At 46.1% G+C, this 20,114-nt stretch overlaps 1 protein-coding gene across 2 annotated transcripts in view; it reads right to left on the reverse strand.

Moving 5' to 3' along the window:
• The window catches only part of ABAT (4-aminobutyrate aminotransferase), a 50,349-nt gene that overhangs the window by 5,804 nt on the left and 24,431 nt on the right, over window positions 1–20,114 (reverse strand). For both annotated transcript variants that reach the window (XM_081170181.1, XM_081170182.1), the window contains 10 exons: window positions 18,242–18,291; window positions 17,552–17,632; window positions 16,529–16,621; window positions 16,003–16,065; window positions 14,503–14,566; window positions 13,542–13,690; window positions 12,509–12,646; window positions 5,650–5,817; window positions 5,106–5,252; window positions 2,546–2,657 (listed from right to left, as the gene is read on the reverse strand). In XM_081170181.1, the coding sequence (XP_081026307.1) occupies window positions 2,546–2,657; window positions 5,106–5,252; window positions 5,650–5,817; window positions 12,509–12,646; window positions 13,542–13,690; window positions 14,503–14,566; window positions 16,003–16,065; window positions 16,529–16,621; window positions 17,552–17,632; window positions 18,242–18,291 (1,065 nt within the window). The remainder of the gene's footprint in view (window positions 1–2,545; window positions 2,658–5,105; window positions 5,253–5,649; window positions 5,818–12,508; window positions 12,647–13,541; window positions 13,691–14,502; window positions 14,567–16,002; window positions 16,066–16,528; window positions 16,622–17,551; window positions 17,633–18,241; window positions 18,292–20,114) is intronic.

Below are 20,114 nucleotides of genomic sequence, written 5' to 3' on the forward strand. Positions count from 1 at the left end.
TGTACATACCGAAGAATTTAAGATATCAAAAGGCACTAGACAGGGGTGCCCCCTTTCGCCGTTATTATTTCTAACAGTCCTGGAAGTCCTTTTAGGCTCGGTAAGGAACAACGATAAAATAAAGGGGGTGACAGTCGGCAAAAATGAATATAAGATCAAAGCCTTTGCCGACGACATAGTAATAACAATTGAAGAACCCATAAGTAGCCTAAACGAAGTATTGGAGGAAATAGACCAGTTTGGTAAAATGGCCGGATTTTCACTAAACAAAAAGAAAACAAAAATAATGGTCAAGAATATGGATCAGAGTCTAGTGGAAGAACTGAAACGTGAATCTGGAATCGATGTGACCAAAAAAGTAAAATACCTGGGAATTTGGTTGACCCCAAAAAATATCGATCTATATGAGAACAATTATATTCAAGTGTGGAAAGGAATTAAGAAAGATTTGGAAACTTGGGGTAGAATGAAACTGTCCTTTTGGGGCAGAATATCAACTATCAAAATGTGCGTGCTTCCTAAGATGATATTTTTGTTTCAAATGATCCCTATAATTAGGGGAACAAGCGTGTTTAAAGAGTGGCAAAGAACGCTCTCGAGATATATCTGGCAGGGCAAGAAACCCAGAATACAATTTAAGCTGCTGACAGATGCCAAGGAAAGAGGTGGTTTTGCCCTGCCAGATTTAAAGTTATACTATGAGGCGGCTTGCCTATGTTGGCTAAAGGAGTGGATAAAACTAAAGAACAACAGACTATTAGATCTAGAGGGCCATGATAATAGGTTCGGATGGCACGCCTATTTGTGGTTGGAGAAAAAGAAAGTCCATAAAGGTTTCAGCAATCATATTATAAGAGGTTCATTAATAGAGGTCTGGGACAGGTACAAAAATATTTTGGAATTTAAAACCCCGCACTGGTTGTCACCACTAGAGATAATGTCAGTAAAAAAGATCAATATGAGACCAAATTGGATAACATATGGTGAATTGGTAGTGAAAGAGGGGGAGAAATGGAAAATGAAGCCTTACGAACAGGTTAAGGACCAGGTCTATGATTGGATGCAATACTTTCAGGCAAATGCATTATTTAACAAAGATCTTAAGGAAAAAGGTTATATAGAAAAAGTGTCCAAATTTCAATCAGAGATAATTGATAGTGATGTTAAGATAATCTCAAAAATGTATAAATTACTTTTAGAATGGCAAACAATGGACGAGGAGATCAAGTCGGTCATGATTAAATGGGCCAGAGACTTCGGTCACAGTATAGAATTAGAGGAATGGGAAAAGGTATGGAACGACAATATGAAATTTACTGCATGTACGGCACTAAAGGAAAACACAATGAAGATGGTGTATAGGTGGTATATTACACCGGTGAAATTAGCAAAGATGTACAAGACATGCAACAGGTGCTGGAAGTGCAAAGAAAAAGAGGGATCTCTCTTTCATATGTGGTGGGATTGCAGGAAGGTGAGGGGATTCTGGGAATTGATTTATTGTGAGCTGAAAAAGATGTTTAAATATTCATTTGTAAAGAAGCCAGAATCCTTCTTATTAGGTATAACAGGAAGAGAGATAAAAAGACAGGATTATAAATTGTTCCAATACGCTGTCACAGCGGCGAGAATACTGATGGCCCAGAGGTGGAGACAGGAGGAATTGCCGACTTTGAGTGAATGGAGGATGAAACTCATAGATTACGCAGAATTGGACAAAATGACTGGGAGAATAAGATATCAAAAAGATCAAAAATTTATCGAGGACTGGGGAAAGTTTGCGGCATATCTGGAAACTACATGTGATCAACAAACAACGCTAGTGGGGTTTAAAGAGACTTTGTAATATTGTAAGGTATATTGCATGACAGAACCAGAGAGACGTAAGATAATGACAGATTAGCAATATTATATAGAAAATGCGGAAAAATAAGAAAAATGGATGACTGTGGGAAGTGTTGGTGGAGGTTCAAAAACTGTAAATATGTAATCATGGTTGTAATCAATATAAGCAAAAAGAAAACTGAATAAAAATTATTCATTAAAAAAAAAAACAGACTTTGTAACATGGAGGATTTGTTTACCAAAGTGATCATCTTTTGTGGAATGCTGGAACAACTTCCATAAGTATTGTAAATCTGCAGGATCAATTGTTCAGTGTTTTGCAATGCATTATTTTATAATACATAATTAGGTTTATTTTACAATAAATTAAAAACAAATAAGAAACTCTCCATTCTGTTTGTTTCTTAAAGCAAGTTTCTCGTCCTTACGCCTGCTAAAATGTGCATGAACATGTGTGGAGAATAGCAGTGAACTCTGATGCCAAAGAGATGAAGATTTTCACTGGTTGCAGGTTGGACCTCGCTGTCCTTTTGTCACCAGGAGCATTAAATAAAAAACAAAACCGGTGGGATCTATTATGCAAAATGAGAGCAATTATGCATCACTGGTCGTTGGCTATGCAGAGTAGCCAAAATCCTTGAGACTCAAAGAGATGAGAAACAAGGAAACAGGTGCAGCTACAAACCCCACAGAGCCTTACCTTTGTTTCTGGCTAATACAATGAGCTTGTTCCTGATAGCATCATTTGGAGTGTCAAATGAACAGAAGGTCCCTCGCCCTCGCACCCTGCTCATCAGATGTGGGTAGCGGCTCTGAAAAGAGGGAAGGGGAATTTAAGCCAGTTCTAACTCTGCTTTTGCTATGAAGAGAGAAGCCAGGATTAGTAGTGGACCGGGGAGCTGCCTTCTCTGGGAGAAGCCTCTTGTGTGGTGTCCAGATCCAAGGCTAAAAAGAGACCCCCAAACACACATAGTACCTAACAAAAATGGCTATTGTTAGTGGCAACTTCAAATAAAACCAAGCAGGCTGCTGCTGCTTTGTTGTAAGACAAAGGGGAGTTTGCTGGATCAGGCCAAAAGCCCATTTAGTCCAGCATCAGCCAGCCAATAGCTGATGGAAACACACAAGCAGGATCTGAGGGCAACAGCACTCTCCATGGCAACCCATGTCGGCAATGTCATTTTTGCTGATTTTCCTTAAAAATAGCTCAAAAACACAATTATTTTTTTAAACTTTTGTGTCTGGATTTTCACTTTTTGAAATATGGGAACCCTACTATTTGTCTAATCCTTTTTCAAAGCTATCCAAGTTGGTGGCCATCATTGCCTCCCATGGGAGCAAGTGCAAAGAAGTACTTATCTTTTGCCCGTCCAGAATCTCCTAACATTCAGATTCATTGGATGACTGCATTCTTATTAAATTATGCAGGAGAATGAATCGGTTGATTTCAGTTACTGACCAGAGTGTATGTAGGAGAGCATTATTAAGTAGTGGGTTGACATAGCAGCCGGCACAGCGATTTCTTCAAGTAGCTCTTTTATTAAGATAAGCTGGAATAGAACTGACTGCGAACAGCTCAGCCGGCCTGTATTTATAGGCAGCCGGCTGTCAACATTGTAACACAACAGCTCAGAGTTCCCGCCTAAACTAACTGCCGCGGACCTGAGTGAAAACTATCTACAGACCTGAGTGAAAACTATATACAGTATCCCCCTGTTGGCCCAGGGTGAAAATACACTACATAACAAGCATTATCTCCTATCTCTACACCATGCATAATTTTATATACCACTGTCATGTCCCCCTGTTAACTTGCCTTTCCCCCTAAACTAAAATGCCCCAGTCCTTGTAAACCTTTCTCCAACCCCTTGGTCATTTTTGATCCCATTTTCTGAAACTTCTGAGCTTCACAATATCCTCCTTGAAGTGAAGTGACCAGCGCTGTCCAAGTCAGGTGTCACCAAAGACAGGTGTAACGGCCTAGCAATATCGGCTGTTTTATTTTCAGCTCCTCTCCTTAGGATTTCTAAGATGAAATCTGCCTTTTTCACAGCTGCAGTTCAGTTGTATATTACACTGTGGTGTTGCCAGCTGTTAATCTAAACCCTGCTGAATCACAGGACAAAAAGCCAGGCAGCAGCAGAAGACAGCTTTGCTGGCACCTCACTGAATAAACGGTGTCTTCTTACTGCAAGTGAGAACAGAAGGTATTGTTGGTGCAAATCCTTGCACCCTTGCACCCTGCTAAACTGCCGGAGAAGGCAGGGCTTTGCTTGCACCTTGCCGACTGGAGATTGCGTGTTACTTGCACCACACAGTGACTGGAGGCAGTGATATTTTGTTTGCGGCAGAGGATACTGTACACGGATTTGGCTGCATTACCAGCACTCAAAGTAACAGCCAGTTTGCATAATTACACATCTATGGCTTGAGGAAAGCTTGAGGGTTTAGCCAAGGACACGGTGGCTGAGTCTATGTAAAACAGAGATGGGAAACCTGTGGCCCTCCAGATGTTGACGGACTACAACTCCCATCAACACCGGCCACTGGTTAGGCAGGCTGAGGCTAATGGGAGTTGGAGTCTGGCAACATTTGGAGGGGAGGGAATAGGTTCTCTGCCCCTGATGTAAATAAGATGTTATTCTCTCTGAAAATAAAATGTCAGCATCTTCTAAAAAGCTTGGGCTGTGATTGCAACCCAATCTTGGATTTCTTATTCTTATAATACCCGCTCAGCCGCAATACAAAGAACCGGCCAATTAGTGCTGTGCTAAAATCTGTCCCCCAGATTCTCAAAGGTTTCATTCCTTTGCAGAAGAGGCATCTGTTTCTTGGCCTCATTCTTGGGGCACTCTAGGATTTCTTTAGCATTTCAAAACCTACTCTTGTGATTTAAGCACCAGCCTAGCAATGCCACCTGCAAGAGTGGTACATATATATATGTTTGTAGCTTAATAGTGAGATGATTTGTAGAATGACAGAAAGCTCACAAACTGCCCTTGGCCACCTCAAAAGTGTATCAAAAACCCTGTACCCCACCCATGTGGATATAATCAACGTAGGAAGAGTCTTTCTGGATCAGGCCACTAAGATGCCTCAAAGGGAAACTCGCAATTAGGACTTGAGCACATGAGTACTTTCCCCTTTTGCAGTTTCCAGCAACTGGTTTTCAGAAGCATTACTGCCTCCAGCCATAAAGAAAGAAATAAATCACAATTTATGGCACAGAACTTGATAAAGATTTCTGCACGGAGGCTTACCTGTAAATCCAGCAGCCCTGACAACAGAGCTTTCCCTGCATGCGTAACATTGCTGAGAAGATCCTCTCTTTTGATAACATTAATGACTTCTGCAAGCAGAAGGTTCTTGGAGGGATCTCCAAGCCACGTGTTGAAAATCCGATATGGCTGCAGGGCAGATGGATGGAAGGAGAGAACAAGGGAACAGGAGAAACAATGAGGATTGCAAGAAATGCTTAGCCCAACAGACTCCAGTATGCTTAACTAACAACAGTGCAAGTTAAGAAGATAATGCCTTGCACATCTTTGCTCCTTGATCCATTAAGACAATCAGGCTGCTGCCCACCATCAAAGCAACAAGGCTGCCTGCCGACACTTAAACAAAACATTCCATGCACTTCAATGGAGTTGAGTGTGGTTCAGTTTCCTCTAATGCACTTTTTAACAGAATGACCAGGGAGTCAGCTGAGAGAGGGGTAAGGGGTTTAAAACCAGCTGCACAGATATTGTTGTAGGGCAGCATGTGGAACCAAATGAAAGCTAAGGTTCCCTATCTGTGACTTACAGCATTGGCCCGGAATTCCTCTTTGTGGAAAAACCCGCCACTCATCATCTTCTTACTGAAGCTCAGCACGTCGGCTGGGTCATCCAGGCCCCAGTGTTCATGGGCCCAGAACTTGCCGGTACATCCGCCTCCCGTCTGCACCTCGTCCACCAAGAAACCACAGCCATGCTGCTCAGAGAGAGTGGACAATGTTAGTTACTTGGAGAGTCAGTGGTGATGTCGTGCTTAGAGGGCTAGAGTAGGACCTGGGAGACCAGGGTTCAAATCTAACTCAGGAAGCTCACTGGGTGACCTTGGGCCAGTCACAGCCTCTCAGGCTAGCATACCTCACAGGGTTGTCGTGGGGATTAAATGAGGGGGAGAACATGTGCACCACTTGAACTCCTTGGAGTAAAAGGTGGAATGTAAGCGCAAAAACTAAGTAAAATAAAGAACTGGGACTCTTAGCAGGTAGGGTTAAGAGGAATAACAAGGAACTGAGTAGGACAGGTGTTTCCCTGCTGCCTTCCCTGCAATAACTGCAGGAGACAGCAGTTTACAGGTTATGTGGATGAAGCATCCGAGATGCCTGCACTGCACATCCCACCAACAGAATTGCTGTGCAGTTGGACCGATGGGACCCTGCATTCTTCATCTGAGGCCCTTCTCCATGTGCCTCCTCTGATGGAGAGTAATGACACAAAAATGGCCTTCTTAGTGGTGGCTCCCGGCTTGTGGAATACTCTCCTCAGGGTGCCATCATTATCTGTTTTTAGGCATCAGGCAACATTTTTATTCACCTGGGCCTCTGGATTTAAAATTTTTCTGCCTATCTTTTAGTGGGGTGGAGTTAGTCTACTCAGAGTAGGATTAGCATTGGATACAACCCCAAATAATTACCGTGTTATCATGTTTGTTTTCAACCTGTGCATCTAAGCATAATTCTTTTTTGGGGGTGGAGAGGAGGCAGTCTATCCTGCTCTCTGTTTTTGACATTAATTAATATTTCAGTCTCCTTGAACGGAAAACTAATAATAATAATAATAATAATTATAATTAAATTTATATGCCACCCTGCACTGAAAGACCACAGGGCAGTTTATAACATAGAACACAAAAGTCAATACATAGAATACCTATACAATATAAAAATCAAAAGTTACATAAATACAATTATGATAATAAAAAGTAAATGATGGAATAGAGATTCTTGGAACAGCATAAAAAACAGACTGGATTTGTACATAGCTGTCAGGGAACTGCCATCAGAGCATCAGGTGGTGGAGGGACTCAGGCAGGATGAAAGAGACTCAACTGCGGAAGCAGGGACCAGCAGGGGGAGGAGTGGGTCTCTGAGGGAATGCGAGCAGGAGGGAGGGCTCAGGGAGGCTTCCAGCGAGAACAGTGGGGAAGTATCGGAGTCTCCCAGAGGGAGACCCATACCTCGCAGGAAACTGTCACGCCGTGAGTCCAGGAGACGCGTTTCCGTTAAGGAACTTCTTTGCTGGAAACGCTTCCGCAGACAGCCACTGTCGGACTCTACTAGTGACTAGAGCAGACATGTCTGAGGAGCTCCGTCACACACGGAGGTTTGTGGGGGCGCACAAACTCTGAGGGAGCACGTTTTCACGCACAAGCAGCTAATCAAACCCTCACAGCAGTCCGACAGTCTTTGTACGCTGCCTGTGCAAGAGAAGGCATCATGAGCGAACCAACCGGAACCGGAGGAGCAGGGGCTGGAGCTGGTCCAAGCTTGGAAGATAGATACCGAGCGTTGGAGGTTCAACTGGCCCTGCAGACGGCGAGGCTGGAGGAGAGAAGGGCTCAGGATGCAGACAAGAAGGGGAGAGCCACTCAATTCCCCAGAAAGGTACCAGGATTGGTGCAGAAATTTGGGGGGGACCCCAAGGACTACCATGCTTTTAGGACAGAGATGCAATATGCCCTTAATGTGCAGTTCGATGAGTTCCCTGATGAGGAATCGCGAGTTGCTTTTGTAATTGGGCATCTTGAGAAAGGGGCTAGAGACTGGGTTCGACCCCTAATGGCAACGCACAATGACATACTAAAGGACACAATGAAGTTCTTTCGTGCAATGGATATCATGTTTTCCAGCGATATTGAGGAAGGGGTGGTGCGCAGACAGCTAATGGCTTGTAAGCAGGGGAGTCGATCTGTCCGTGAATATTGGACTGAGTTTACCATGCTGATTCACAGACTGAGTTGGGATTTATCGGCGGCACCCGTTCAAATGCTATTTGAAGAAGGTCTTTCTTCGGGGGTGAAAGACGAGCTGGCACGGAGCCCCAGGGCGGAGTCTATGGATCAGCTGACCAAATCTGCGCTGACCATAGGAGCGCGGCAGGAGGCAAGAGCCTTGGAGAGGCGGGAAGGGAGAGGGGAACGTTGGAAGGAGTTCCGCATTCCAGACATTCCTGAGCCAGCTTTCCCGCCGGCAGAGCCGATGGAAATCGGAACAGCGCGCGCGCGCGCATTTTCAAAAACCAGCGAGGGAGCTAAGAAGGAGGGAAAGGGCCCCCGGAAATGCTATCTCTGCCAACAGCCAGGCCACTTTGCCAGAGTCTGCCCCCAGAGGAAGGAATGGCAAGGGATGGTGGGAGCTGTTGAGGGGGGAGAAGAAGGGGGAGCGGAGCAGGTAAAAGCCAACGCCTGGTTGCCACAATTGGGGCACTGCAGCCAGGCCAAAGAGCAGTGAAAGTGCCCGTGCCAGAAGCTCCTCGACCTGCTCTAGTGATTGAAGTGTCGCTAGAGCTGCAGAATGGGCACCCCCTAAAAATAAAGGCGTTATTGGACTCAGGCAGCTCCTGCAATTTTATGAGCAAGGAGTTTGCTGCTGAACACCAGATACAGACCATCCCTTTAAGCAACCCCCTGCAGGTGACCACGATTGATGGCAGGGAGTTGTTGGGAGGAGGAGTCCGCTTGCAGACTGTCCCAATGATAATGAGGGTGGCAAGGCACACAGAACTGATAGCGTTTAATGTGGCCACCCTGGGAGGCGCTCCCATTATTTTGGGAATGAGCTGGCTAGCTCTACATGATCCGCTGGTTGGCTGGCATCAAAGAGTGGTGTCCTTTGGTTCTGCACATTGCCTGGAACACTGCAAAGGGGAGAAGGGTTCAGTAGGGGCCCAAGCCACCCTAGCAGGGACTGAAGTAATGGGGAAGGTGAAGGTACCACCACAGTATGCAGATCTCAGCGACGTGTTCAGCGAGAAGGAAGCTGACCAACTACCACCTCATAGACCCTTTGATTGTCAGATCAATTTACTCCCTGGAGCACAGCTTCCCGTGGGCAAGTTGTATGCCATGTCAGACAGGGAAATGCAAGAGTTGCGAGGGTTCATTGACAAGAACCTGAAGAGAGGCTTCATCAGAGAGTCCAAAGCAGCAGGGGGGAGCCCAGTGTTCTTTGTGGACAAAAAAAATGCGGACAAGCCGAGACTTGTATGTGATTTTAGGCGGCTGAATGCAGTGACTGAACCGGTGGCGTTCCCTATGCCCAGAATTGATGATATTTTGACCATGGTGAGGAAGGGAAAGATTTTCACAAAGCTGGATCTAAGGGGGGCGTACAACCTGATACGCATAAGGAAAGGGGATGAATGGAAAACCACCATGTTTACCCCTTTGGGGGCGTTTGAATACCTCGTTATGCCATTTGGATTACAAGCAGGCTCCGCGTGTTTTCAATCTTTTATGAACCACGTGCTGGGCCCTTTGCTCTACAAGAATTGCGTTGCCTTTCTAGATGATGTGTTGGTGTATTCTGAGAATGAGGAGCAACATGTGAGAGACGTCAGAGAAGTGTTGAGCAGACTGCAAGCCAACAGGCTGTGGGTCAAACTGGAGAAGTGTCGGTTCCATACCAAGGAGGTGGAATTCCTGGGGTACCGCCTGTCAGACAAGGGATTGGCCATGGATCCCGGCAAGGTACAGGCAGTGCTGGAATGGAAAACACCCAAAACCAAGAAGGATGTGCAGAGGTTCCTAGGGTTTGGAAACTTTTATCGTAAGTTTATCCGCAACTTCGCCCATCTGACGGCGCCCATCACTGACTGTCTCAGCAGTAAAAAGAAGTTTGTATGGACGGCGGAGGCGGAGCGAGCGTTTGAGGAACTGAAAAGGGCCTTCGCCTCTGAAGAACAACTTCTGCATGTGGATTTACGAAAGAAGCTAAGGGTTGAAACAGACGCATCTGACAGAGCCATAGGGGCGGTGCTTCTTCTGCAGTCGGGGAAGGAGGAGTCGGAGTGGCGTCCGTGTGCCTTCTTCTCGCGGAAGCTGAACAAATCCGAGAGGAACTACACGGTGTACGACCGAGAACTGCTTGCTATTCATGAGGCGTTCCGGAGATGGAGGCATCTGCTAGTTGGTGCACAACATAAAGTGCAAGTGTGCACGGACCATAAAAATCTAGAGTACTGGAGAACGGCGCGAGTGCTCAACCAAAGGCAGTTGAGATGGGCCCAAGAGTTCTCCAAATTTAACTTTGAGATTTGTTATGTGCCAGGCCCAGAGAATGTTAGGGCGGACGCTCTCTCACGCAAACCTGAATATTTGGAGGGGGAGGGAGCACCCGAAGAAACCCATATCATTCCAGAGGACCGCTGGGTGTGTGGGGCGACTTTGGTGGGGCAAAGGGAATTGGTAGAGGGTACGGTGCAGGATGCATACGCCCAGGGGAAACTCAGGGATCTCAGAGGGGAGGAAGACAAATCCGGTGGTTTTGAGGAGAGAAATGGGGCATTGTATTATAAGGGAGCGTTATATATACCTGAAGGGGAATTGAGGGAGAAAGTACTCAAGCAGCTGCACGATAGCCCCACAGCAGGGCACTTTGGGCAACACAAAACCATGTGGCTGGTTACCAGGGAATTTTGGTGGCCCAAGGTCAGGGAAGATGTGCGGGAGTATGTGAGAGGGTGTGAACAATGCCAAAGAGCCAAGGGGGAGAGGCAGGCGCCGGCTGGTTTATTAGAACCACTGCCCACACCTGAGAGACCGTGGGAAGCAGTGGCAATAGATTTCATGACTGATCTGCCAAGGTCTAGAGGGAAAACAGCCATCATGGTTGTAGTAGATCTGTTAACTAAGATGGCCCACTTCATAGCCTGCTCACATGCGGTTACAGCAGAAGAAACCGCCAAATTGTTTGTAGAGAATGTGTTTAGGTTGCATGGCGCCCCCTTGAGGGTGGTTTCAGACCGAGGGAAACAATTTACTTCCAGGTTCTGGAGGAAGCTCATGAGCTTACTGCATGTAGAGGTTAATTTCTCAACGGCCCGTCATCCTGAAACCAACGGGCAGGCGGAAAGAGCAAATGGGGTTCTCCAACAATATTTGAGGTGTTATGTTAATGACAGAGAGAATGATTGGGTGGAGAAGCTGGCGTTGGCAGAATTTGCCTACAACAATGCAGAGAACGTGTCCACGGGGATGAGCCCCTTTTTGGCTAATCACGGGTGCCATCCCAGAGCCTTCCCAGGGGGGGAGGGGGAGAACTGGAGCGTTCCAGCTGCAGAACAGTTCGTGGAAGAAATGGAAGCGATCCATCGCCAGCTCCAACTCCACTTAAACAGGGCTAAGGAGGAATATAAGAGGCAAGCAGACAAAAACAGAAGGGAAGGTGAAAGCATCAGGGTGGGGGACCAGGTGTGGCTGTCAACCCAAGGGTTGCCATTCAAAGGGGGTTGTAAGAAGTTAAGACCCAAAAGGCTGGGTCCGTTTGAAGTCATACAGCAGGTCAATCCAGTGGCTTTCAGGCTCCGGTTACCGAACCACATGAAGCTGCACCCAGTTTTTCACAGGTCGTTGCTGTCACCGTATAGAGGAGACAGTGAGGGGAGGGTCACTAGGGGACCAGCAATGGAGGAGAAGGAACACAGCTACCATGTAGCGGAGATCCTCGATTCCAGGTGGAAGGGAGATCAAGTAGAGTATTTGGTAATGTGGGAAGGGGAACCGGAGTCGGAAAACACCTGGGTTAGGGCAGAGGATGTCAATGACGAGGTTTTAATAGAGACTTTTCATCAGAGGTTCCCACGTAAACCTCAGCCTGTAGCGAGGTTCCGAAGGGAATACTTTGCCACCACCGACGAGGAAGAGGAGTTGGAGGGGTTCCCAGATTCTGAAGAGGAGGAGGATTCAGCTGGCCAGGACGACGATCGATGGAGAGAATTGTTCGAGACGTCAGAAGATGAGGAAGATTCGTTTCGGGGTTTTAGCCCTTCACCTCCCAGGGGGGAGGAATTGGGAGGGGGTGAGGGGGGCCCTGGAGGGGAGGTGGATGTCAGGGAACTGCCATCAGAGCATCAGGTGGTGGAGGGACTCAGGCAGGATGAAAGAGACTCAACTGCGGAAGCAGGGACCAGCAGGGGGAGGAGTGGGTCTCTGAGGGAATGCGAGCAGGAGGGAGGGCTCAGGGAGGCTTCCAGCGAGAACAGTGGGGAAGTATCGGAGTCTCCCAGAGGGAGACCCATACCTCGCAGGAAACTGTCACGCCGTGAGTCCAGGAGACGCGTTTCCGTTAAGGAACTTCTTTGCTGGAAACGCTTCCGCAGACAGCCACTGTCGGACTCTACTAGTGACTAGAGCAGACATGTCTGAGGAGCTCCGTCACACACGGAGGTTTGTGGGGGCGCACAAACTCTGAGGGAGCACGTTTTCACGCACAAGCAGCTAATCAAACCCTCACAATAGCCTTTGGGATACAAGTGCCTCGTAACAGTAACAACAACAACAACAACAACAACAACAACAACAACAACAACAGCAGCAGCAAACATTCAAATTAACCCACCACAAACAATGGGAAACTTGGCAGTATCCCAAATTATAAGTCTGGCTTTCTACCAACCTTCCTGGCAATGTCCCTCAGCTTTCTGAAGAAGTCATCTGAGGCATGGTTGTCCCCTCCTTCTGACTGAATGGGCTCAACGATAATTCCTGCCACAACTTTCTTCTTTTTCCTGTATTTTACAATCAAATCTTCCACCTGTATGTTGAACATTTTTTTATTTTTTGAAAAAAACAACTGGCTGTTGACATCCCCCCCCCCAATTAAATGTAAGAGCCAACTTATATTTTAAGGGAAAATAAAATGGAAATGATTTGGGGCGGGTGAAGTGAACAAATGATATTTGGGTTATTCCTTCAGAGAAGCTGAGTACAGTTGGCTTAAACTGGCTCTCTTATCTCTTTCTGTCAAGGTCATGCTGACTATAAAAGGAAGGCCAGAAGGAGCCCGGGTTTCACTTTCTCTTTCTATCTCTCTTCCTTCTGGTGTGGTGTTCTGTATACAGTGGTACCTCGCAAGACGAAAATAATCCGTTCTGTGATTCTCTTCGTCTAGCGGTTTTTTCGTCTTGTGAAGCAAGCCCATTGACGGATTAGCGGATTAGCGGCTATTAGCGGCTTATCTGCTGATCGGATCAGCTGATAAGCGGCTTAGAGGCTTAGAAAAGGGGGGGGACCAGCAGGAACTCGCAAGACATTGTCGTCTTGCGAAGCAAGCCCATAGGAAATTCGTTTTGCGAAGCACCTCCAAAATGGAAAACTCTTTCGTCTAGCGAGTTTTCCGTCTTGCGAGGCATTCGTCTTGCGGGGCACTACTGTATAGTGTTGAGGGACTTAAGTATAAGTTATTGTAAGTTTAAGTCTGCTGCAGCTTGATTTCTTATGCAGAGTGCCAATCCTGAATGTATTGGATTTGTGACCATTATGTTCATTTGCCTTCAGTAGCAGTAAAGCTCTGCTGGATGAAATATTAATTGCCTGTGGTCTATTTTTGGGGAATCCTGCAATGTGTTTAATTTTTTACTCTGCCAACTACACATTGGAGTTCTGCTCTGAATCAATATATGAGTAGAATTTCATGACCAAGATCTCACCTCCTCTAGGCAGCGGGCCTCTTCCTGTTGATTTTCTCTCACAAAGTCTTCCAGAGGATACTTCAGCCTCGGAAAGGGAGCGATGGGCCAGTCAAAGGAAGGGATGTCCAGTTTGTGGATGGCTTTGGAATGCGTGGCAGCTAAGCAGCCTGCAGGAAGGGGCAACACCAACACATTGACTCGTTTATTTTTTAAAAGCAGTTTCCCTCCTTTCTGGTTTTCTTAGAATACATTCTTGGCAGCTAAGCATCAAAAGTAACAGTTATATAATATAAAACATTCAAGATGTGGCACCCACGCCACTTGCCCACAGTCTGATGTGACACAATCCATCCATTGATCCCATTATGCTACCCCTGCCTCAGAATGAGACCAAGAAAACGGACTGTACCACTCTAATTGCAGGTGTGAAAGAGCCTCATTTTTAGTACCTCCTTCTTGTGTAAAGAAGCTCCCCACAAGAAGAAAAGTAGTGCAGCAGGAAAATTTATACTGCTTTGCTAGTTTTCTACTTGAGAGGATTTATTTTTAATGTGCAGGAGCATATTTAGGGAAGTTTTTAATGTTTGAGTCTATTTTTAATATTCTGTTGGGAGCTGCCCAGAGTGGCTGGGGAAACCCAGCTAGATGGACGGGGTAGAAATAATAAATTATTATTATCATTATAAAAAATGGCACACGCACACCCACCCGCCTATCCAACTCGCTTGTCAGTAGTATTCAATCTATCATCACATGCCTCTCTCAACTGCATGCCATTGATGTTCCCTGACTGCCAAGGCTGCTGTTTGTTTTGAGGGGGACCATGGCAAAAAGGCATCTCATAGCCCTCTCTTCTGCACTGCTACCCCCATCCTCCACACAAAGTAGGGAGAAGGATACCACACAATGCAGAGGTTCAAGTGGCCCCAAACTCTTCCCCGCCTCCCCCCAAAACACACATCTAAACACTTTTCCTTACCCATAGTTCTCCCGTGAAATCCGCCCATAAAGGAAAGCATACTGTACTCTGGACAACCGGGGGGCTGGAATCAAAACAAGAAACTTATTTGCTGAGCATTCATCCTGATCCGCTGGCACAAAGCTTATTCAGAAGTCAGATGACATCTGGTCTTTACTGTACGTTCCTTCTTATCCCTGGGATACAGCAATAGGCATTTGACCCAGTTTGCTTGCAGGGTGTTCATTTGCCTTCCTGTTAGCTACTTGTCCATCCCACACTTTTCAACGCATTTCCCTGTCACTTTCCAAACCGCAAAAAGTCAGGTTCTCTCTTTTAAAGCATGTTTGCTGTGCTAGGGCGACAGAGCGTCTGAATTCATTTGCATGTTGTAGAACTAAAGTTATGGTATGCGCTTTAATTCAAGGTAGGGAAAAGGGCTAACCAAATGATTGACGGGGTGGAGTGACTGTTCTGTGAAGGAAGGTGGCAGTATCTGGGACTTTATAGTCAGGAGGAATAGCAAGTCGGAGTCGACATGACAGAAGTCTATAAAATTATGTCTGACACGGAGTGCAGTTTTTCTCCCTCTCCCCTAACACGAAAACTCAGGGATATCCAATGAAGCTGATTGTCAGAAGATTCAGTACAGATAAAAAGAAGATCTTCTTCATGTAGAACATAGTTAAACTGTGGAACTCACTGCCACAGGAAGCGGGGATGGCCACCAACTTGGATGGCTTTGAAAGATGACTGGACAGATTCAAGGATAAGGCTTATCAATAGCTACTAGAAATGATGGTTACACTCTTGTCTCCAAGGTCATAGGCAGTGATGCTTCTGAATACCAGTTGCAGAAAGCCACAGAAGGGGGGAAAGCCCTCTTGTGATCAGGTCCTCTTTGTGGGTTTCCAACTGGTTGGCCACTATGAAAACGGGATGCTGGACTGGATGGGCTTGCTTCAGCAAGGTTATGAATTCAGGCACTCTCATAATATTGGTTGCATAATTCAGTAGCCTCTCTAGGTGGCAGCATCAAGCCCTGTACTGAAGATCCAGGCATTGTTACGCAACCGACCAGGCTTAGAAGGAGGGGACCTTTGTTGAAATAACCTATTCCTCATCTCTCCAGTATTCTAGGTGTCTTTCGATTACAATGAAAGCAAGACAGAATAACAAAAAGAGTAAAACTGCAAAACGTTTGTGTCCTTCCATACCAGGGGCTCAGGGTGGTAAGGAAAGTTCTCTCTACAAACCCCCATCCCATACCTGTTTTATCCTCCCAATAACTCTGTCAGGTGGGCTATGATAAGGGTGACTCGTTCAAGGTGGCATTTAGGGCTGCCTGAGGATTTGAACCCGAGTCTCTCCCTGGTCTTAATCTGACAGGCTGACCATGATGCTAACTCTCTTCGTTTTAAGTCACGGATGGGGATCTTGCCTCCTCTAGGTTCCACATGCTTATTTTGCATCCAAGAATCTGCAAATCTCCACCAGGTGACTCAGATATGGCTCTCTTACCTGGTTGATCATGCACGTCTCCAGCTCTTCCTTGGTAACACTGTTGTGCCCCCTTTCTTTGCTCTGGAAAACAAATGGGCTTCCTATTAAAATCCCAGAGATGGAAAAATATTCCAGCATCAATTTCTATGGGGCGTTTCCAGATGCCCTGTTTATTGAGTATTCATCCTGATTTGTTTGCAGGGAGGGTAGATGACATTGTGTCAAAGCAAGCATTGCCCCAAACTTTCCATTGAGTTTTCCTTATATAAAATGTCTGACCTTTTGGGAGAGTGAGTTTGTAGTGCAAGACCTCCTAACCAACTATAACTGCTCGACTTGAATTTGCGGACATCGGACTAAATCCCACCTGAAGATAGTGACAGATGCACCTCTCTAGGAAGGGGATTACTGAACTGGGGAGCCACCACTGAAAAGGCCCTGCCATGGGTCAATGCCAACCAAGCAGCCCACGGTGACGGCACCACTACCAAGGCTTCACCTGCAGATTGTAGGATTTTGAGATGCTCTCCTATGTTTTACTCACCCTGTACCACATGAATATGGTTTTGAAGGCATTTTCATTTGAGCAAGATCCACAAGACATGGTTATAACCTGAGATAGACCCTTAGGAGCCACCTGTAAATGGGGAGAGAACAAAAAAAGAGTTACAGTGACATTTAATCTCAAAAGGCACAACACAAGAGACTTTCAAGGAAGTACATATCCTGAGCATAGTCTTCCCTCTAGGCACCACCGCCACCAGTGATCTATTAACTTTCCCTGAGCAACTGGCTCCACTTCCACAATTTCCATAAATTTGATTTAGAAGCAGGACTGAATATTCGGCTTAACTTAGATTTGTCCTGTCTCTGTGCTCTATGGCTTGTGCCATAGAGGCATATGCACAGGAGCCCTAGAGGGGCCATTTTCCTCATGGCTTTACAACTGTGTAGTTCTAAACACACCTAAAGCCTTCATCATAGTGTTGCAATCTCCTGGGCTGCCAGAATGGCTTACCAGTAGTTTTTTGTTGCTTATTTTACTTTTCGGCATTGCAAGATGGAAATGTTGGGAGGTGGCAGTAAGGTGGGACAGCTTGGCTCTCCAAACAAATTTTTGAGGTACAATCTGTGCTGATTTAAGCTGGGGTGGGGAACCCTCTTCACACTGAGGGCCACTTATGGGTAACCTTCCGAGGGCCACATGGGAGTGGTGGGCGAGGCCAGAGGCAAAAGTGGGTGGAGCAACATGGGTACATTTTACTTTTGTACAGTAGGCGGGTTTCTACACACACTCACACACCTCCCCTCTGTTCCCCATCCGGGCAAGGAAAAGACATCATCAGAGTTCAATGACATATTCCAGTCAGGCAAAAACACTCAAGGTGTGAAGAAGAACCAGTGAGGGACATGGCTCGTGCAGAAGAGATGGGGTCAGGAGGGTTGAACCTGAACCACTCACACTACAACAGGAAATTAAAAACTACACCAGGAGGTTGGCTGCTGTGCAACGAAACCTCCAAAACCATCCATGCTGAGGCCATTTCTCTGCCAACGCAAAACGTACCGAAAGCAACGATTCCTTTAGCCTTTCAGCAAAGTTCTCTGGGGGAAGAATCCCCAGCGCAGGCCTGTTGACAAAGGTACTCTGGAAAACAAGGCAAAAAGCTTGAAGTCAGCACTGAACAGCACAACCTTTACCAACCTCATGCCCTCCAGGTGCTTTTGGACTACAAAAAGGAGGTACTGGCTGGGGGGACGATGGGAACTGAAGTCCAAAACAGTTCCCTGTGTTTGTAAAGGGAAGGCTCTTAGGCTTGTTTCTCCAATTCCTAGAAAATTGGAAAACCTGGCCACCTTCCAGAAGCAAACTCCAGCATGCAGTTTCTAAAACCAGAGGGGAAAGAAGTAAAATTCAGGCAATATTGGGCACTGCTTATCAACAAATAAAGAAATCTCAACATGGGTAGGAGTTGCTTCAGTGACTTGGGTGAAAGATAGTAGATAGGTAGCCGTGTTGGTCTGCCATAGTCAAAATAAAAAAAATTCCTTCCAGTAGCACCTTAAAGACCAACTAAGTTAGTTCTTGGTATGAGCTTTCGTGTGCATGCACACTTCTTCAGTGTATCTGATATTCTTCAGTGTATCTGAAGAAGTGTGCATGCACACGAAAGCTCATACCAAGAACTAACTTAGTTGGTCTTTAAGGTGCTACTGGAAGGAATTTTTTTTATTTTGGGTGAAAGAAGCACCTTACCAGATTCCGGGGCTGCTGGAGGAGTTTTATTAGAGCTGGATGGCTGTAACCTAAAACAAAACAGAGAGAATTCCCAATGGTTTTCAAGGAACCCTGCCACCTTACAGCTAACATGTTCAAGGTGTACTTAACTGCCCTCAACCCACTGTATTCCTTTTAGGGGGAGAAAAAGGAGGGCATAGCCGAAAGCTTAGCTTGCTGAAATAAATAATTTTAGGAGAGGAAATGTTGGTAGGTGGAAAGCATACCCTTCGAAGGTTTTTGGAAAACGTAATTTGAGTCTGGGAGCTGTTGATGACCACATTCTAGCTCACTTCCTTTTTCTCATTTATGTTGTCATTTGAACGTGAGTAACAGAAACTCAAGAAATCAACACGAACATTGGCCTGGTTTGCACATAATGCTAAGCTAACCCATGACTATGTGTAACCAAGCAAGAGTACTGGCACCCAGGGAGGAAATCACAGCCATTTCACTCCTCTCCCAGTCTTTCTGTTCCTGGAACAAACTTGATTGCAGCTTGTGGCTTATTTGGAGCAAGAGAGCTAAGCCATGGTTATGCATGTAACCCTAAGCTAAACCATGGCTTAACTCCAGGTAGTGCAGTGACTGTGGGATCAGGGGAGGAACCAAGTGGCCACAATTTTTGCACTGTGCACCACAGAATCATAGAATTGGAAGAGACCCAAGGGTCATCTAGTCCAACCCCCTGCAATACTTACTCATTCAGTCAAAGCCATTGTTTGGCTTAGTGGTGCATGCAAAATGGATCACTGCCTGACCTCAACTGCTCTGTTATTTGACAGAGTGCTATTGTGAATTTTCATTCCACAAGGGCAATAGCTACTTCTAGGGTAGCTCTCTGGGACAGCTGTCCCTGAAGCTGGAAGAAAATAGAGCGCCTCCAAGGACGAACAGGGCATACACAGGGAAAGAGCATGATTTAGGAATCAGCACAGTGGACAGCAACAAATTCAGATGCTTCTCCCCAAAAGGGACACTTTAGCCACCCTATTGAAGCCCAGATACAAAGAGCAGTGACTGTGATTATGGGACTTGCCAGCACCCAGCTTTAGTAGGAGGCCCAGTCCACACTCTCCATGCTCCATGCTCCTCTTTTAAATGCCCCCCTCCACTGATATTGGAATAACTAACTACAACTAAAAGCACTGCAGTGACCACCTGCAAACTCTCCAAAAGTTGTGTGTGCACTAATTATTCTGGCAACGATCCTAAAGCCATGCGACTGGTTTGTCACATTCTACTAATGACATGATTGCTTACCCTGAGCAGGCTGAGTGTTTTGAACGTTCCGTCAAATCACAGCAGCTTAGCAGGCAGCAAGTGACCCATTAATTTCTACACAATCAAGAGTTTGCAAGCTCAGCGTCACAAGCCCCGTTTTCAGAACCTCAAATATTTCGTTGACAGCTGGCGGGCCCAGCTGGTGCTCTTCTGACGCCGGTGTATTGTTGAAACAGCTCAGACATAGTAACTACACAGCAGCTAGCCAAAATAAAATGGCACACTCTTGTGGTCATTAATCTGCATTCCTGCCCTTCAGGAGCTTGGAGGCCTAGCCAGTTCCACTTCTGTAGCTATTCAGTTCTGTTTGGAAGTCTTACGTAAAGGCTAACCTACTTTCTTCGGAGTTTGGAAAGTTCCTCCTAGCGCCTTGCTCAATGACAACCCTGGCTCTAGACCAGAACGTGCATTTCGGGCCAACATTTGCTCAAATTTAGGACTCACAACACGGAAAGAAGAATGCTAAACTTGCATTGCAGGACCAGTGCAGAGTCTGCCCAGTCCAGCCTCCTGTTTGTTTGTTGTTTATTGCATTTATCCCCCATCCTTTTCTCCAAGGTGCTCAAGG

The sequence above is a fragment of the Podarcis bocagei genome, assembly GCF_964188305.1.
Source record: "Podarcis bocagei genome assembly, chromosome: 14".
Taxonomy (NCBI): domain Eukaryota; kingdom Metazoa; phylum Chordata; class Lepidosauria; order Squamata; family Lacertidae; genus Podarcis; species Podarcis bocagei.